The sequence below is a fragment of the Salmo trutta genome, chromosome 1 (assembly GCF_901001165.1).
Source record: "Salmo trutta chromosome 1, fSalTru1.1, whole genome shotgun sequence".
NCBI classification, from domain to species: Eukaryota; Metazoa; Chordata; class Actinopteri; order Salmoniformes; family Salmonidae; genus Salmo; species Salmo trutta.
Genome location: NC_042957.1, coordinates 22,324,875 through 22,346,269, shown reverse-complemented (window position 1 = coordinate 22,346,269; position 21,395 = coordinate 22,324,875). Strand labels below are relative to the sequence as shown.

Sequence of the window (21,395 nt, the reverse complement as noted above, 5' to 3'; positions counted from 1 at the left end):
GTGTGCTTGATGCATGTCGCGTGGTGCTTTTCAAAGTCAGGGGGCGAGGTCGCACGTCATCCCTGCGGTCACATCCAACCTGGATCAATATTTAGTTTTAACGCAGACGAAAGCACCGCTGGTGCTTTCAAGACAACTGGGAACTCTGAAAAATATAAAAAGGTCAAACCATGATGTCAGTGATCTCCAGGTCAGAACGTCGGAGCTCTAGAAGAATGTCCTCAAATACACGTGTCAAGCTTATAGCTTCAAACCCCAGAAGACCCGAGGATGTAGTCACTGCCAAAGGTGCTTCAACAAAAGTACTCAGTAAAAGGGTGTGAATACTTATTTAAAATGTGATATATAAATGTTTTTATAAATTTGCAAAAATGTCTAAAAACTTGTTTTTGCTTTGTTATTATGGGGTATTGTATATTGCTGAGGGGATACAGTGATTTAATACATTTTAGAATAAGGCTGTAACGTAACAAAATTAGGAAAAAAGGCGTGTTAATACTTTCTGAATGAGCTGTATATGAAACAAAAAAGAACACAAATAGTTTCCTGATCGTCCGTGTATATCTCGCAGATATAGGACACACACTTCAGAACAAACGTCCTTCAGATTTTTGGGGGACTATCTGTTGTTCCATGTCGTGAATCTGTTATTCAAGAACATTTCTATGGGCTAATAGCAGTAATGCCAAATTAAATGTTTCATAAATAAAAATATTTTATTCTTTTTTAATACCTTAAAGGGTCTTAAAAATTCTACATCAAATAGCTTATGATACTTGGTATGACCATCTTAAAACAATTCCATATGTTAACCCCCCCAGACGCATACCATCAGTCCAGTAAAAAAAAGCCAATTATTATGCTCACTTAGCTGTGCCTCAAGTAATACAACACATTATCTATTACCAGTGTTACCTTTATTTGTTTTATATACTTTCAAAATGGTCTGAGAAGAACAACATTGGAAGGGCAATTCAAGCAGAGCCAATATGCAGTGATAATGTATTGGGCCTATAGCCTACTGCACAAACGTCATTGCTACAAAACTTTTTTTAATTGGTTAATGTTGCATAGTCTTAATGTTTTTGAAGTCATGTTTTTTTTGTTTTTTTTCATCTGAGCGGTAGATCTCGGCTTGCATTTTGACTCAGAAAGTAATCTAGAATCAGAAAAGGTTGCCGGTTTGAAATCAGTGGAGAAGGAAATGAGACAAAGAAGAGGAGATGAGACTGTAGACTATTGAGATGCAGCCCACTGGGAGCACTAGTGTGCTCTGCCTCAAAGTCTAACCTGACATGCGATACCCTGACCTTATATCCCTGCACACACTGCTGGGAGTGGGCAATTTTTTACATTTTATTTAACCAGGAAAATACCATTGCTACACAGGACAGAGGCTGTGATCTTTGAACTCTGTGGTAGCGGCTATGATATATCAGTTCTTACCCACAGCAGACGGAGATACAGATCTGGGCGAATATATATATATATATATATATATATATACAGTTGAAGTCAGAAGTTTACATACATTTAGGTTAGAGTAATTAAAACTCATTTTTCAACCACTCCACAAATTTCTTGTTAACAAACTATAGTTTTGGCAAATCGGTTAGGACATCTACTTTGTGCATGACACAAGTAATTTTTCCAACAAGTGTTTACAGACAGATTATTTCACTGTATCACAATTCCAGTTGGTCAGAAGTTCACATACACGAAGTTGACTGTGCCTTTATACAGCTTGGAAAATTCCAGAAAATTATGTCATGGTTTTAGAAGCTTCTGATAGGCTAATTGACATAATTTGAGTCAATTGGAGGTACACCTGTGGATGTACTTCAAGGCCTACCTTCAAACTCATTGCCTCTTTGCTTGACATTATGGGAAAATCGAAAGAAATCAGCGAAGACCTCAGAAAAATAATTGTAGACCTCCACAAGTCTGGTTCATCCTTGGGAGCAATTTCCAAACACCTGAAGGTACCACGTTCATCTGTACAAACAACAGTACACAAGTATAAACACCATGGGACAACGCAGCCGTCATACCGCTCAGGAAGGAGACGCGTTCTGTCTCCTAGAGATGAAGGTACTTTGATGTGAAAAGTGCAAATCAATCCCAGAACAACAGAAAAGGACCTTGTGAAGATGCTGGAGGAAACAGGTACAAAAGTATCTATATCCACAGTAAAATGAGTCCTATATCGACATAACCTGAAAGGCCACTCAGCAAGGAAGAAGCCACTGCTCCAAAACCGACATAAAAAAGCCAGAGAACGGTTTGCAACTGCACATGGGGACAAAGATCGTACTTTTTGGAGACGAAACAAAAAGAGAACTGTTTAGCCATAATGACCATCGTTATGTTTGGAGGAAAAAGGGGGAAGCTTGCAAGCCAAAGAACACCATCCCAACCGTGAAGCACGGGGGTGGCAGCATCATGATGTGGGGGTGGTTTGCCGCAGGAGGGACTGGTGCGCTTCACAAAATAGATGGCATCATGAGGTGGGAAAATTAGGTGGATATATTGAAGCAACATTTCAAGACATCAGTCAGGAAGTTAAAGCTTGGTCGCAAATGGGTCTTCCAAACGGACAATGACCCCAAGCATAATTCCAAAGTTGTGGAAAAATGGCTTAAGGACAACAAAGTCAAGGTGTTGGAGTGGCCATCACAAAGCCTTGTAGGCAGAACTGAAAAAGCTTGTGCGAGCAAGGAGGCCTACAAACCTGACTCAGTTACACCAGCTCGGTCAGGAGGAATGGGCCAAAATTCACCCAACTTAATGTGGGAAGCTTGTGAAAGGCTACCCAAAACGTTTGACCCAAGATAAACAATTTAAAGGCAATACTACCAAATACTAATTGAGTTTATGTAAACTTCTGATCCACTGGGAATGTGATGAAATAAATAAAAGCTGAAATAAATCACTCTCTACTATTATTCTGACATTTCACATTTTTAAAATAAAGTGGTGATCCTAACTGACCTAAGACAGGGAATCTTTACTAGGAGTAAATGTCAGGAATTGTGAAAAACGTAGTTTAAATATATTTGGCTAAGGTGTACGTAAACTTCCGACGTCAACTGTATGTATGTATGTATGTATGTATGTATCAGTGCATTCTGATTAGAGGTCGACCTATTAATTGGAATGGACGATTAATTAGGGCCGAAATCAAGTTTTCATAATCAATCGGTAATCGGTATTTTTGGCCACCGATTTGACAATTATTTTGTACATTTTTTTTTTTTTTATATTTTTTAACCAGGCAAGTGAGTTAAGAACACATTCTTATTTTCAATGACGGCCTAGGAACGGTGGGTTAACTGCCTTGTTCAGCTTGGGGATTCAATCTTGCAACTTTACGGTTAACTAGTCCAACGCTCTAACCACCTGCTTTACATTGCACTCCACGAGGAGCCTGCCTGTGACACGAATGCAGTAAGAAGCCAAGGTAAGTTGCTAGCTAGCATTAAACTTATCTTATAAAAAACAAACAATCAACCATAATCACTAGTTAACTACACATGGTTGATGATATTACTAGTTTATCTAGCCTGTCCTGCGTTGCATATAATTGATGCGGCGCGCATTCGCGAAAAAGGACTGTCATTGCTCCAACGTGTACCTAACCATAAACATCAATGTCTTTCTTAAAATCAATACACAAGTATATATTTTTAAAACTGTATATTTAGTTAATATTGCCTGCTAACATGATTTTATTTTAACTAGGGAAAATGTGTCACCTCTGCAATAGAGTCAGGCTATATGCAGCAGTTTGGGCCGCCTGGCTCGTTGCGAACTGTGAAGACTATTTCTTCCTAACAAAGACAGCCAACTTCGCCAAACGGGGGATGATTTAACAAAAGCGCATTTGCGAAAAAAGCACAATCGTTGCACGACTGTACCTAACCATAAACATCAATGCCTTAAAATCAATTCACAGAAGTATATATTTTTAAACCTGCATATTTAGCTAAAAGATATCCAGATTAGCAGGCAATATTAACCAGGTGAAATTGTGTCACTTCTCTTCCGTTCAATGCACGCAGAGTCAGGGCATATGCAACAGTTTGGGCCGCCTGGCTCGTTGCGAACTAATTTGCCAGAATTTACGTAATTATGACATAACATTGAAGGTTGTGCAATGTAACAGGAATATTTACTTATGGATGCCACCCGTTAGATAAAATACGGAACGGTTCCGTATTTCATTGAAAGAATAAACGTGATAGTTTCCGGATTCGACCATATTAATGACCTAAGGCTCGTATTTCTGTGTGTTATTATGTTATAATTAAGTCTATGATTTGATAGAGCAGTCTGACTGAGCGATGGCAGGCACCAGCAGGCTCGTAAGCATTCATTCAAAACAGCACTTTCGTTTTGCCAGCAGCTCTTCGCTGTGCTTCAAGCATTGCGCTGTTTATGACTTCAAGCCTATCAACTCCCAAGATTAGGCAGGTGTAACCCATGTGAAATGGCTAGCTAGTTAGCAGGTGCGCGCTAATAGCGTTTCAAACGTCACTCGCTGAGACTTGGAGTAGTTGTTTCCCTTGCTCTGCATGGGTAACGCTGCTTCGAGGGTGGCTGTTGTCGATATGTTCCTGGTTCGAGCCCAGGTAGGAGCGAGGAGAGGGACGGAAGCTATACTGTTACACTGGCAATACTAAAGTGCCTATAAGGACATCCAATAGTCAAAGGTATATGAAATACAAATCGTATAGAGAAAAATAGTCCAATAATTCCTTTAATAACTACAACCTAAAACTTCTTACCTGGGAATATTGAAGACTCATGTTAAAAGGAACCACCAGCTTTCATATGTTCCCATGTTCTGAGCAAGGAATTTAAACGTTAACTTTCTTACATGGCACATATTGCACTTTTACTTTCTTCTCCAACACTTTGTTTTTGCATTATTTAAACCAAATTGAACATGTCTCATTATTTATTTGAGGCTAAATTGATGTTATTGATGTATTATATTAAGTTAAAATAAGTGTTCATTCAGTATTGTTGTAATTGTCATTATTACACAAAAAAAATAAAAAATAAAAAATAAAATAAAAATCGTCCGATTAATCGGTGTCGGCTTTTTTGGTCCTCCAATAATCAGTATCGGCGTTGAAAAATCATAATCGGTCAACCTCTAATTCTGATACTCCTCATACTTTTGTCATTTGTGTGAGAAAGAGAGAGATTGTGGGGAGGTAGAGAGGAAGAGGGGGATAGAGAGAGCTGGAGAGGGGTTGAAAGAAGGATTGAGAGTGAGCAGGAATGAGGGAGACAAAAATAGACAAATGGAAGAAGAGAAAGAGAGACACAGATACCTAACCTGAAGAGAAATACATGGACTTAGTACAGACAGACAGGGAGGGAATGTCATCAACAGCTCTTCTCGTTGTCTTATCTGCACCTGCTGTCACAAAGCTGCTCTGTGATTTTCCAAAGACACGTGGCCTGCAAATGTGAGCAAGTATACCCTAGTGCCCAGCAGCACTTTATCCTGCTATCAATATCAGGAAATAGAGAGCTTCTAAATCTTTGCGTGGCTGTGCGTGTGCGTGTACATGGTCTCCAAAGCCTTATCCATCTGCTACTTCAACAGAACTCACTCCCCTGCGTGAGATTGATTGCACTCTGCTATGTGTACGTCTTTAAATGTGTGTGTGTGTGTGTGTGTGTGTGTGTGTGTCTGAAGTCGACCATGTGAACTGGCGCTGAGCTGGAGCGTGCCCAATTTGACTGGAGCGTGGAGCGAGATTCCCAAAGGACGGAGCCTCGGCCTTCTCGCCCGCTCCAATTTCACGCCAGTAGCGCTCACTTCACGAGCTCAGGCATGCCCACCCCAGCACGCATTTGTAGTCTACTTGTGTGCTGCTATAGCTACTGTCATGGAGTTTGCTAAATATTTTCATAAAGAAACTGATAAAACACACAGGTGCTAAATCAAGGTGACTTACAAAGATGAGGACCAAGAGCAAGAGAGGGAGTGCAGTGATGTAGTGTCCACAATTAAAGAATCATTATGGAATCTGAAGAGACACTTATCAAATCAAATGTTATTTGTCACAAGCGCCGAATGCAATAGGTGTAGACCTCAGTAAAATGCTTACTTACAAGCCCTTAAGAAAAATAAGTGTTAACTGCATTGTTGGTTAAGTATTTACTAAATAAACTGAAGTAAAAAAAAAATCTATAATTAACAATAAAATAACAGTAACGAGGCTAGATACAGGTGGTACCGTTAAAGTCAATGTGCGGTAATATGTACATGTAGGTAAAGTGACTATGCATAGACAATAAACAGAGTAAATTAACAGCCATTTGATTAGCTGTTCAGGAATCTTAAGGCTTGGGGGTAAAAAAAACAACAACAAAAAACACCTAGACTGCCACCGCCTGGTGTAGAGGTCCTGGATGACAGGAAGCTTGGCCCCAGTGACATACTGGGCCATACACACTACCATCTGTAGTGCCTTGCGGTTGGAAGCCGAGCAATTGCCATACCAGGCAGTGATGCAACCAGTCAGGATGTTCTCGATGGTGCAGCTGTAGAACCCCTTGAGGATCTGATGACACATGCCAAATCTTTTCAGTCTCCTGAGGGGGAATAGGCATTGTCGTGCCCTTTTCACGACTGTCTTGGTGTGTTTGGACTAGTGGTCGACCGATTATGATTTTTCAATGCCGGTGCCGATTATTGGAGGGCCAAAAAAGCCGATGCCGATTAATCGGACATTTTTTTATATTATTTTTATTTATTTATAATAATGACAATTACAACAATACTGAATGAACACTTATTTTAACTTAATATATTACATCAATAAAATCAATTTAGCCTAAAATAAATAATGAAACATGTTCAAACCTGTTGAGGCCACGGGTTAGCAATGAACCCTGAGACGGGATTGCTAGCAAGGCTGGAAATTCAAAACATCAAAAATCTAATAATTTCAATTTCTCAAACAATCAACTATTTTACACCATTTAAAAGATAAACATCTCCTTAATCTAACCACATTGTTCGATTTTCAAAGAGGCTTTACGGCAAAAGCATAAAGTTAGATTATGTTAGGACAGTACATAGCCGCAAAAGTACAAACATCCATTTTCAATTCAAGGTCAGGCGTCACCAAAAGCAGAAACCAGCTAAAATTATGCACCAACCTTTGACAATCTCCATCAGATGACACTCCTAGGACATTATGTTATACAATACATGCATTTTTTGTTCCATCAAGTTCATATTTATATCCAAAAACCGCATTTTACAGTAGCGGTGAAATTCTGATTTTTTTCTTCTCTGAAATGCTTCCGGTGAACAACGTTACAATTTTCAAAATTACTATTCGAAAACATTGGTAAATTATAATATTGTCATTCAAATAATTATAGTTTAACATTTCGTAAATGATACTGTCTTGCCAGATTTCAAAATAACTTTACTGGGAAATCACAAGTTGCAATAAACCGGGTGCTGTGCTAAGAACAATAAGCTAGGCTAATTAGCTTAGCATCATCTTGTAACCATGTAATATCAATAATACTATTGTCAATAATCCATTACCTTTGATTATCTTCATCCATTGGCACTTCCAGGAATCCCAGGTCCACAACAAATGTGGTTTCTTTTGACAAAGTTCATAATTGATGTCCAAATAACTCCAAGTTGTTCCATGTTGTTAGCGCTTCGGTGGCTACTAAAAAGTAGCGCGGGGGGGGGGTGTGTGAAGTCACGGCGAAAAGTTAAAAAAGTTACAAAAATAATCTATTTACGTTTGTTCAAACATGTCAAACGTTGTTTAGCATCAATCTTTAGAGCCATTTTTAACGTGAAACATCAGTAATGTTTCAACCCGACCTCACCTGTGTCTAGAAAAACGTTTTTTTTTAAATGTCTCGTGTCTCATGATTGCGCAGGTGCAGGCCATAATGGAAGTGACGACATCCCAGGGACGTCAACTTCACTGCATTCTAATTTGCTCCCTGATAATCATAGAAGCTTCAAACAACTTTATAAAGATCGCTGACATCTAGTGGAAGCCGTAGGAGTTGCGAAATGAATCCTTTCTCACTGTGGTATCTAATAAACAATGACTCTAAATAGTACAGCCACAAAAAAAAATTCATTTTTTTTAATCTATTTTTCTCAGGTTTTTGCCTGCAATATGAGTTTTGTTATACTTACAGACACCATTCAAACTGTTTTAGAAAATTCAGAGTGTTTTCTATCCAAATGTGTTAATAATATGCATATCCTAGCTTCTGAGTTGGTGTAGGAGGCAGTTAAAAATGGGCACATATTTTTTTCAAAATTCTCAATACTGCCCCCGTGGCCCGTAGAGGTTAAATAATGCAAAAAAAAGTGTTGGAGAAGAAAGTAAAAGTGAATATGTGCCATGTAAAAAAGCTAACGTTTAAGTTCCTTGCTCAGAACATGGGAACATATGAAAGCTGGTGGTTCCTTTTAACATGAGTCTTCAATATTCCCAGGTAAGTTTTAGGTTGTAGTTATTATTGGACTATTTCTCTCTATATGATTTGTATTTCAAATACCTTTGGATGTCCTTATAGGCACTTTAGTATTGCCAGTGTAACAGTATAGCTTCCGTCCCTCTCCTCGCCCCTACCTGGGCTTGAACCAGGAACACATCGACAACAGCCACCCTCGAAGCAGCGTTACCCATGCAGAGGAGGGGAAACAACTACTCCAAGTCTCAGAGTGAGTGACGTTTGAAACACTATTAGCGCGCACCCCGCTAACTAGCTAGCCATTTCACATCGGTTACACCAGCCTAATCTTGGGAGTTGATAGGCTTGAAGGGGTGGGTATAATTTGTGGAACGTTCCAACAGGAATCTGTTCCAGAAAACGTAAAGTAAAAGGTTGCCAACCAACAACGCATACAAACCTAGTTAACTAGCTGCCAAATAGGCATCAACTCACCACGTAACTTATTCTTAATGTTTGTCCATAGGCAACCAGAGTGAGGACAGACATTTTTCGGAATAAACGTGATGAGTGAAAAACGCAATGAAATAGACCACTCACTACCCGGTATCTTATTCTGCCGCTATACAACTTCGTATGTGTTGTTTTTTGGCAACCTTGTTATTTACGAAGTTTTTGGAATAGATTCCTGTTGGAACGTTCCACAAATTATACCCACCCGGTTTGAAGTCATAAACAGCTTGAAACACAGTGAAGAGCTGCTGGTAAAACGCACGAAAGTGCTGTCTGAATGAATGCTTACGAGTTATGTTATGTCAATGTTATGTCAATGTTATGTCATAATTACGTAATATTCTGGCAAATTATTTCGCAACGAGCCAGGCGGCCCAAACTGTTGCATATACCCTGACTCTGCGTGCAATGAACGCTAGAGATGTGACACAATTTCATGTTAGCAGGCAATATTAACTAAATATGCAGGTTTAAAAATATATACTTGTTTATTGATTTTAAAAAGAAAGGCATTGATGTTTATGGTTAGGTACATTGGTGCAACGACAGTGCTTTTTTCGCAAATGCGCTTGTTAAATCAACACCCGTTTAGCGAAATAGGCTATGATTCAATGATAAATTAACAGGCGCCGCATCGATTATATGCAACGCAGGACACGTTAGATAAACTAGTAATATCATCAACCATGTGTAGTTAACTAGTGATTATGTTAAGATTGATCGTTTTTTATAAGATAAGTTTAATGCTAGCTAGCAACTTACCTTGGCTTCTTGCTGCCCTCGCGTAACAGGTAGTCAGCCTGCCATGCAGGCTACTCGTGCGTTGGATTGGATTAGTAACCGGAAGGTTGCAAAAACGAATCCCCGAATCCCCCCTGAACAAGGCAGTTAACCCCCGTTCCTAGGCCGTCATTGAAAATAAGAATGTGTTCTTAATCTGACTTGCCTAGTTAAATAAAAGGTGTAAAAAAAATAAAAATGTCCCCCCAAAAAATAAAAAATAAGAAATCGGTGCCCAAAAATACCGATTACCGATTGTTATGAAAACTTGAAAATCGGCCCTAATTAAATCAGCCATTCCGATTAATCGGTCGACCTCTAGTTTGGACCATGATAGTTTGTTGGTGATGTTGACACCAAGGAACTTGAAACACTCAACCTGCTCCACTACAGCCCCGGCGATAAGAATGGGGGCGGACTCGACCCTCCTTTTCCTGTAGTCCAGGATCATCTCCTTTGCCTTGAGCACGTTGAGGGAGAGGTTTTTATCCTGGCACCACTCTGCCAGGTCTCTGACTTCCTCCGTATAAGGCCGTCTCATCGTTGTCGGTGATCAGGCCTACCACTTGTGTCATCAGCAAACTTAATAATGGTGCTGGAGTCGTGCTTGGCCATGCAGACATGGGTGAACAGGGACTACGGGAAGGGACTGAGCACACACCCCTCAGGGGCCCCCATGTTGAGGATCAGCGTCGCAGCATGGGAGGTATTTAGTCCCAGGCCCTTAGCTTAGTGATGAGCTTTGAGGGCACTATGGTGTTGAACGCTGAGCTGTAGTAAATTAATAGCATTCTCACATAGGTGTTCCTTTTGTCCAGGTGGGAAAGGGCAGCGTGGAGTGCAATAAAGATTGCATCATCTGTGGATCTGTTGGGGCGGTATGTATGCTCACAGTACACGTCCTGGTAATCCAGCCGGCCCTGAATGTTGACCTGTTTACTCACATCGGCTACGGGGAGCGTGATCACACAGTTGTCCGGAACAGCTGGTGCTCTCATACTTGCTTCAGTGTTGCTTGTCTCGAAGCACGCAATCCCGAAAGCATGATGGTTCGCTTACGTGCACATGCTAAAAGAAAGGAACAAGGTGGGTAGATAACTAAGTGTGTGTCATTGTAGCAAAGTATTTATAAACAAAAAAATTGATCTTTGAAACGTTTAGTTAATTTTCCTTCTATTATCTATATAACAGGCCATAATAGATTTTGGTCCAATAGGCCTGGCCTATTCCCACGTTCAAGGAGCTTTCCGTTTTGATTAGGTTATTTTGCCTAAAAACCTTTAGGCCTATGTATTATTATTATCCCCCCCCCCCCCCCCCCCCCCTCTGCCCAGAGTGTCCAAAAGGGTGCTTAGCATCCCCGAGAAGTATCGTGACCAAATGACGTCATCACACACTCCCTACCTACTGTGCTCAGCACGCTTCACTGTAACCTGTGCATACTGCAAAGATAATCCAGCACATTATTGTATGCTACATGCACAGCAATCATATACACACACTGTGCTCTGCTCACCATGATGGTTAAAAGCAGGGAGCCTTCAGGGCCATTACATAAGGGGGGAGGGGGGATAGAGAGAGAGAGAGACACACACACACACCACTTCTTGCTATTTTTATCAGCACAGAGAGCAACCAAACGTCACTAAATTTACAGCCCCACCCACAGGCACAGACCAAGTAGAAGAGAATATAATGGTCTGTAGCTCCAGTCTCTGTTAAAGTCATTAATAGGAAATAGAGACAGAGTACCATTGAGTGCCACTCAGGCCACACAGACAGACACAGAAACACGAGAGCCTCCGTCACTGTTTGACTTAGACTTCAGTGTGGCTTTTGACATTAATCGATCAAAGTCTGCTGCTGGAAAAACTTGTGTTATGGCTTTACACCGTCTGCTATATTGTGGATAAAGAGTTACTTGTCTAACAGAACACAGAGGGTGTTCTTTAATGGAAGTCTCTCAAATATCATCCAGTTAGAATTAGGAATTCCCCAGGGCAGCTGTTTAGGCCCCTTGCTTTTTTCAATTTCTACTAAGGACATGCCACTGACTGAGTAAAGCCAGAGTGTCTATGTATGCGGATGACTCAACACTATACACGTCAGCTACTACAGTGACTGAAATGACTGCAACACTCAAAGAGCTGCAGTTAGTTTCAGAGTGGGTGGCAAGGAATAAGTTAGTCCTAAATATTTCTAAAACTAAAAGCATTGTATTTGGAACAAAACTCACTAAACATCAACTAAATATTGTAATAAATAATGTCTAAATTGAGCAAGTTCAGATGACTAAACTGCTTGGAGTAACCCTAGATTGTAAACTGTCATGGTCAAAATATATTGATGCAGTAGTAGCTAAGATAGGGAGAAGTCTGTATATAATAAAGCGATGCTCTGCCTTCTTAACAACACCATCAACAAGGCAGGTCCTACAGGCCCTAGTTTTGTCGCACCTTGCCTACTGTTCAGTCGTGTGGTCAGGTGCCACAAAAAAAAGGACTTAGCAAAATTGCAATTGGCTCAGAACAGGGCAGCACGGCTGGCCCTTGGATGTTCACAGAGAGCTAATATTAATAATATGCATGTCAATCTCTCCTGGCTGAAAGTTGCAGAGAGAATCTATGAGAGGTATTGACATGTTGAATGCTCCGAGCTGTCTGTCTAAACTACTGGCACACAGCTCGGACACCCATGCATACCCCACAAGAGGTCTCTTCACAGTCCCCAAGTCCAGAACAGACTATGGGACGCACACAGGACTACAAGGAACTCTATTCCACATCAAGTAACTGACGCAAGCAGTAAAATTAGATATTTAAAAAAAAAACACCTTATGGAACAGCGGGGACTGTGAAGCAACACAAACATTGGCGCACACACACACACACGGATTTAGTGCTGTAGATATGTGGTAGTGGTGGAGTAGGGGCCTGAGGGCACACAGTGTGTTGTGAAATCTGTGAATGCATTGTAATGTTTTTAAAATTGTATAAACTGCCTTAATTGTGCTGGACCCCAGGAAGAGTAGCTGCTGCTTTGGTAGCAGCTAATGGGGATCCATAATCAATACAACATACTATCACTAGCAGACATTTCCACAGCCAAACACACACACCCCGATCGTAAAGAAGATCAGAACATACTGCACATCTCCAATTCACTGAACGTGTCAAATGCTGTGTGGGTGAGAGAAAACATGCTGGATGAGCACAGTCCCTACTCTGAGCACAGCTAAACACGACACAATATCATTAGGCTATATGTACGTCACTCATCATACCTATCAGTTAAACTATGTACCTTCGGACTTGCATGAACATGATCCATACAGCTCTATAGTGTACAGTAATGCACTGAACTGAATGTGAGCGCAAAGAGAAGACTGCATGTGGCATTCATACCACAGCTAAATGAATGGCAACATATTGAAGCACTATTGGAAAGAATTAAAAACATCCTGTATTAGCTAAATTAACAGTGGATAGCCGTTCATTTAGCTAATGGACCAACATCAATACAGTAATTTAGCTCAATAAACAACAGCCTCCTGGAACATAACAACCTCCACACACACACACACACACACGTCAATAGCCAGTGTGTGTGGTTGAAAGGCAAAATGCCATATTAGCAGTACAGCTAGTTGGGCATGGAAATTGCCAGGGACCTAAAGATTCCATATTATCATGATACGATATGTATTGTGATTCTCATGATTCTATATGTATCGCAATTTGATACTGCGATTTTATTGCGATTCGATGTTCCAAACACATTGCTCACCATATGTCTGTTGCAGAGGGACAAGAGAGCATGAGAAAACAAGTTGTATTCATCAGTCAGGGAAATACATAAAAGTGCAAACTATTTAAAAAGAAGATGGAGAATAATACCAGAGTTTTGGCTCAGGTTCAGCAGACTAGACTAGCTAGTGCTCATATACATATATTATTTAGTTTTTTATCAATACTTGGAGTCAAAGTACCAATATAATACTGTCCAAAAATAATATTGCGATAGATAACTATGCATTTGTGTTAGGCTATTACACACACACAAACATGTACTAGTCTAGTGCAATAAGAGTGTGTATTACACACAAACATGTACTAGTCTAGTGCAATAAGAGTGTGTATTACACACAAACATGTATTAGTCTAGTGCAATAAGAGTGTGTATTACACACACACACACACACACACACAAATATGTCAATATACTATAGAGGACCAGCAGACGTATACAACTTCAGGGACAGTATAAGATGATAAGCAGCAACTTACATAGTTCACCTAGAACGTACATGATCAGACACAGCTGGACACCTCTTCAGTACCACCACAACACTACAGTTAACGCTATTAGAGTACTATATTTTATACGGTTCCATATGCATACAAGTCACATACTAGTCTACATGCATAAGATATCCTACAGACTGTCCAGAGCAGTGACCATCACTGGGAAGATAAGAAACCATGGAATTTAGAGAATGTAGGAAAACTGGCTCAACAGAGTATGATTGACATTGCGCAGGAGCACACACACACACACAGAGAGAGAAAAGGATACTTGGCATTCTTACCATACATCGATCACGATGCTGACGCGTTTCACTATCTGCCTGCAGCCTCTCTGATGCGGTCACGGTTATTCACACACACACACACACACACAGACACACTGCTGTTCAAACAAGACACCGAAAAATACACACACACACACACACACACAGTGTTCTCTGGGATTAATACATATGTGCACGGTCATATACAAACACAGTCTTGTAGGCTCACAAGCTTGCTCCCTGCAATAAAAATGCACACACACACATACGCACGCATGTACGAGAAGGCTAACAGACAGAATCAGCAAGAAGCGTGTTGCGATGACCTTGGATTTTCCCGTTTGCGCTCCCAATCGCTCAGTCTCAAGAGAATGACGCTGATTTCACACACACACGCACACACACCTCCCATCCAATCACAATTCACACACAAGAGAGAGAAAGAGAGAGAGGGGAAGAGAGAGAGAGAGAGGGAGGGAAGAGAGAGAGAGGGGGGGAACAGCTCTGCACCTACAGGGGTTGTGAGGAAGAAACCCTCCACCCACTCACTCTTCTGCTCCCTCGCTCCCTCTCTTCGCCCGCATCACCCCCCCTCATCCACCATCAGTCTTTCCATTTCCTCACTTACAGAAACCCAGCTTAAAACCCCAAAGAGCAAGCAATGCAAATGTAGAAGCAACGCAGATAGTCTATTATTGAACATGCAATTCCTGTAATGAAGCCGCTAGTAAAACATTTTCAAACATTTACCAAAATGCAATTCTCAGGAAAACACAGTTGTAAACAGAACACCTAACGCGAGCGGTTCTGGGATAGAGATAAACATCTCCATTAGAAACTCCCTTAGGGATCTCATAGCAACAACTAGGATGGGTTGCTAATATGACTAGGATTGTGCCTTTGGCTTCTGGACAACGTAAGAAAATTTATATGAAAACCAATAGAACAGGAGAGAAATCTTGGTTAATGGCATGGGGAAGTATTTTTACAATAAAAAATAAAACGTTTCTATGGTTGGATTTTGACTAGACTACTTTGAAGCAAGGTAAGACACGCCTCATCATTTGAAGTAAAGTAAAACATTCAGGTTTCAAACAATTATACTGCCTCAAGCTGACATTGTAGTGGTGGGTGACACACTGACTGCCTGCCTATCATTGTCTATAACCCATGGCGCTCTTAAATTACGAGTTCAGATAGAGAAATATAAATAGTAGCCCTTTTTAAATTGTGGCCATCAAAACAGTAAACACGGGATTGCATTTAGAATTGTTATTTGTTGCGCATTGACCAGGCTTTTAAAAGCACGTTTCACTCCATTACAAGCTTTTTGAGGAGCTACTCTCGCACTGTCTGACATGTGGTAAGTTATTCCGCTTCTCAAACTAGGCTCTGCATGCTGTGTGTGTGTAATTACCAAGACACATGAAGACTAGGGATGCACGATATATCGGTGAACATATCGGTGAACATATCGGAATCGGACAATATTAGCTAAAAATGCCAACATCGGTATTGGCCGGTGTCTAGTTTAATGCCCCGATGTGCAAAACCAATGTCAAAGCTGACGTGCATACCTATATAACGTAGGTACATGAGGTAATGACGCCACATAAAATGTTGCGCTATATGTGCAACACAGCATTCCTAACCTAGCCCACAATGTCTGCTGTGTGGATCGAGCAGTTAACAAGTCGAGCAGTCATTTCAAAGAGGAACAAAATTTCAGCGAGCCAACTCATAAGGTGAAATCGATTAAAGCCAAGATAATGGAATTAATTTCCCTTGACAATCTACCGTTCTCTGTCGTGGGTGATGTTGGCTTTCGCCGACTGGTTGAGCACCGGTACACACCACCAAGTGCGCTATGTTTCAGATGTTGCCCTACCAGAGTTACACAGTAATGGCGTCACTGCTATTAGCTTCACGACATACATACTACGGAACGCCGTTTGGGTCTTTGCATGTCAAAAAAGATACAGTAGCACTGTCAAAGCTGTACAAAAAAAGTCTGCAAAAAAGCAACACCGGCCACGAACGATGTGTTTACAATACCGCGTTGGTAATAAAGCATAATTTGTTTGACCGCAACTTCTGGGGTAGCTAGCTTTAGCTTGGTACCTAGCTAGCACCAATACAACCAGCCTGAAAACAATGACCAGTAGAACCTGCAGTCATTTTCGTTATTCTTAGCAATGATTTAGGAATCCTTGTAAGTATTAGCTAGGTTGCCACTTGTTGTTCACCTATTGAAATTGAACTTCAATTCATGAAAATAAATAGCAAGTCAGCAACTTAACCCTGTTTCCCAAAGCTAACATTATAAGCAGCCAGCTAGCTTCATCTGGCTAGTAAGGCTCGACCGCACCGGGTTGTGTTGTGAAGCTAGCCACAATAAGGATTAGGCACAATAGTGGAATTTGAGGTTTGCCTTCAAAATAAAAGTATGTCATTGACAGTAATGCAAATGAATACAAATAGCAGAATTATGCTGTACTTTTATTTTGAAGGCAAACCGCAAAGTCCACTATTGTGGCTAAACCTTATTGTGGCTAGCTTCACATAGATGGGTCCGACCACCATTAGTCAAATAAGAACTGTCTTATAAATTAGGGTTATTTTAGATGATGACACCTAGCTATATAGTTAGCTAGCTAACTATAGCTACTGAAACAGATGTGTTATTTGACACGTCAATTAGTGTTATTTTATCTTTTTTGACACGCAAAGACCCAAACAGCGTTCGATAGAAATCTTGGTTGAGAATGAAACGACTGAACAAATGAACAACGAAACAGCACAGCAAGTGAAAGAAATAGGTTTTGATTATGCTTTACTGGTAATGGGGAAATACGTAAATGCCAACAAAATAACTTTTTGGTCAGTGTGGTGTAACCTTAATTTAACTAGGCAAGTCAGTTAAGAACAAATTCATATTTACAATGACGGCCCGGACGAAGCTGGGCCAATTGTGCGCCGCACTATGGGACTCCCAATCACGGCCGGATGTGATACAGCCTGGATTCGAACCAGGGACTGTAGTGACGCCTCTTGCACTGAGATGCAGTGCCTTAGACCGCTGCGTCCGTGTGTATGTTAACTATTTAACTGTACTAGAATGCTTAAAAGGCCGTTAAAATTGTGAATATCGGTATCGTTTTTTTATGGCAAGGAAAATATTGGATATCGGTCAAAAATGTCATATCGGTGCATCACTAATGAGGACTAATGAAAATACACATTCGCCAATTTAATTCCACTAAATTATGACAATTAACCAATAGACCGATAAGCATGACCAGTCAAATGTATTTTGGGCGGTTAACCGATTAACATGCTTTTTACAATTATATCACAAACCATTTTTTACAAAATCATGATGAAAGTGGCCATTTTAAGCCTTTGAAGACCTACAGCATAGTCCTTATAATGTGCTCTCAAATATGGAGTGTCTAGATTCTGAAATACTATTTTTCAAATACATTCGTATGAATGTCTCAAAACAACTCTTTTTGATTTATCTTTTTTGTCTTCTTTTTTTACATTATATTGTTTGAAACAATATACTCTTCAGACACACAACATTTCCAGAGTGGCACTCTGGTTCTTTTAATGATATGACCTATTTTTCTTTTACATATAAATGTATATTATAGGTTATAAACCAATAACAGCCCTCTTTAGGATTGCACATTCAGCAAATCACCAGCACAGGGAGTTCCCTTTGAATCCATTTACCATTCACTGTGTTGGCGGTGCTCATAAAATGGATCAGAACTTCAAAATTAGCAGAGAGCCCACTCTGGAAATGTGATGCACTTGTAGAGTTTACTGTTCCAAACAATACGTCTTAAAATTAACAGATTCAAAAAGGGTAATTTTGAGATATATTAATATTGTACCTAATTTTTTTTTTAACTGCCCAAGTAAACAAGAAGAGAGTGAGTGTGGAAAAAGGCTGAGCCACAGTGAAACAAAAAGACAGTTGTAGGAGGAGAGAAGTGGGAAGAGAATAGAGGAACAGAGAAACAGAGAGACAGACACAGAGAGAGCGAGGTGGAGATGGGACCTCTTACCCCTGCCAACGCGATGATCCAGGAGGAAACGACAGTCCAGTGTCAGCCTCCGAGAGGCCGGGACTTCGGGCACAGGCAGGGGCATGGTGGGTACACACACACACACCGGCTCACACACACTCAAGCACACAGCCAGTCTCTCACACACAGAAGCAAATTCTCGCACAAAAACACACACTGATACGCTGGAACACATACAAACACATAGGCTAGGCTATATAAAATCAAGTTCCAATGACATGACAAAAGAATTACTCACTAGTCTTGCATACAAATCAGTCCTGTCGTAAATCTACACAACCGCTCAGAGCCTCAAACAAGCCTGTAGTGTCACTGACAACACTAACTAAAGACTGTTCCTTTCTTAACACAGAAACACACATATCCATAACCCACCTTGTCAAATCCTTAACACATGGATTGACCACTAACAACACGCCCTTCACACATACGCACCAGCTTAAACCTCAGCAACAAAACACCACACACACACCCTCCATACAGCTCCAACCAATGTGAAGAATTTCACAGAAACACACTCACACAGCCCTTATGGCCTCTGCCGAAGACAACTTGTGTCTCCCTCAGAGTCTCTGTCCTGTGTTTCTTCTTCAGCTAGTGGAGGAGCTAACTGAGAGAACAGCCTGGGTGCCTTGGCTTTCAGTGCACTATGAGATTAGCGATTAGCCCCTTCTATAGCTGCTCTGCCTCCCTCTCTATCCCTCTCTCATTAATAAACATCTCACTAACACAATGGGCTTCACTATCCACCCTCTGTCTCTCTGTGTGAGAAAGAGAGGGAGGGAGAGAGAACAAGCTGCATTGCTTGCTGTTTGGGGTTTTAGGATGGGTTTCTGTATAGCACTGTGACATCTGCTGATAAAAAAATGAAGGCCTTTTTACATTTAACTAGGCAAGTCAGTTAAGAACAAATTCTTATTTACAAAGACGGCCTTCGGTGAACAGTGGGTTAACTGCCTTGTTCAGGGGCAGAACGACATATTTTTACCTTGTCAGCTCAGGGGTTCGATCTAGCAACCTTTTGGTTACTGGCCCAACACTCTAACCACTAGGATACCTGCCGCCCCTCATAAATACATTTGATTGATTGATCAGAGAGGCAGCCTTTCAGCTACTTGGCGATAGGTTTGCCAGCAGTCACCAACGCTGGGGAAACGTCTGGAAAATGATCTTTGCATACACTGAACTTGGACACACACAGACACAAATACATACACACTAGTACACACACAACCTATCACATAAGAGGGACAGGGGAACCTCCTTGAGTGATTCACTGAAGACTTTGATTAAGCAGCTCAGGGACTTTTCAGCCTCTGCAGCAGTTCAGCTTAGAAATGACCTCCACTGCATTCAGGATGCATAACCCTCTTGTGTACTACAGTATTAAAGCTATTGGGTAAATTGCAGATATTGCTTACCTGTCATGTTCAATATTCGTCACCAGGCGTCGTTGTTCTCTACGAGCTTGTTCTGTCTAATCCAGTGTCGAGGTTTAGTTGGGAGAGACCCCCAAAGTAATGCTTTTCCGGGGGCAGACACAAAAGGAAAACCGCAGGATACCCTTAGGCCTGTGAAAAATGTTGTTAGGTTAGCTAGTAGCTAGGTTGGACAGTTGGCACATTAGGCAACTACTGTAAGGAAATTATTGTTAAACATTTGCTAGATGACAATCTGCCTTCTCAGGCTGTTTACACATGCAAATTCTCACTGATGAACTGTCAGCTAAACTAGTTAGCAGTTACTCTAACTGGTAACGTTAACCCATGTGTAGCTAGCTAGCATTTTAACAAGTAGTCTGGCCAGATAGCTAGATTATGATTAACTATAACCAACCACTTTATTAGCTAGCTATCTGACAGCATATTCGCTTGCAAAACAATTAACGTCAGATAGCTAACATATATTGACACATACACTAGCTAGATAACGTTATCTAGCTAGCTAGATGCTGATGCTAGCCATCATTTGTCAGTTAGCTAATAATTTCCCCTCTTGACACCAAGTAATTAGTTAATATCAAAGACAGTACAGTAGGTTTGGAAACTCTGCTAATATTGTTAACGTCAATTTGCAAGCATCACGTTATTTTAGCAGTAGTTTGCTTAGCTTGCCACAACAACAGCATTCACACATTTGGCTAGCTAGGTAACGTTAGCTAGTTAATAACGTCAGCTCGAGCTGGCTCATTGAATCACTCAAAGACAACTACAATTTTGAATGAAGAAGTGGTCGTAAAAAACGTTCTCACCGTGGGTTGACTTGAGATCATGAAATTGATGACTAGCCGAAAAGTATCCCTTGTCTATCTTGCTAGCTAGCTACCGCTTTAAACCCCCCGTGGCCTGAATTTGAAGAAGGGTCCACCCAGTTCATCGTGTCAGACAAAGTGTACAGTCAAATTCTGTACAATCCTTTCCCCAAATCGCCACGCACGCTCGAGCTTAGTTTACAAGAACAACGTGCACTTATTGGAGCAGCATCCTTGACATTCTTGACAGATGTTTTCAAGCCATAAATGGCTTTTTACAACAAAAGTGTAAGCTACATTGATAATAATGTAGATATTTAGCTAGCTGTATTATCCTGCAGCCTAACTAAGCATATTATTAGTTAGTTTTTTTCTTGAACTTCTATAATTGTCTATCATAATATTTAGGACAAGAAAAATGCAATTGCTTTAGTTAATCTAATATTTATTTGGGCTGAACCAATAAAATGTGTATATGTCTGACTATGGACTGAATGCTGAAGTACTGTATCTTCACTGGACCTTGGATGATGCACCACCTCACTGACGGTACCTTGATTGTTATTCCAGCTGGGGGCAGTAGTGGGTTCAGCTGCTGCTGGTCTTGCTGCTCTGCTCTCTGCTTCTTCTTCTTTCGCTTAATGGCGTTTGCAACAATTAGATGTTCATTCCGCTATCTACAGGATAATAAGGATCCAAAAAGGGAAAAAATGCG

The 21,395-nt window shown here is 40.7% G+C and overlaps 1 protein-coding gene across 3 annotated transcripts in view; it reads right to left on the bottom strand.

Annotated features, from left to right (window-relative positions):
* The window catches only part of LOC115187073 (protein EFR3 homolog B), a 70,863-nt gene extending 50,022 nt beyond the window's left edge, over positions 1-20,841 (bottom strand). The window contains exons 1-2 of one of the 3 annotated variants that reach the window (XM_029746325.1): positions 20,681-20,841; positions 19,851-20,000 (exon numbers count right to left, since the gene is read on the bottom strand). In XM_029746325.1, the coding sequence (XP_029602185.1) occupies positions 19,851-19,857 (7 nt within the window). In that variant the 5' untranslated portion in view covers positions 19,858-20,000; positions 20,681-20,841. Of the gene's footprint in view, positions 1-14,350; positions 14,452-18,408; positions 19,154-19,850; positions 20,001-20,680 lie in introns of those variants that run through there. The other 2 variants (XM_029746310.1, XM_029746359.1) reach the window with 2 other exon arrangements.
* Between the last annotated feature and the right edge of the window lie 554 nt (positions 20,842-21,395).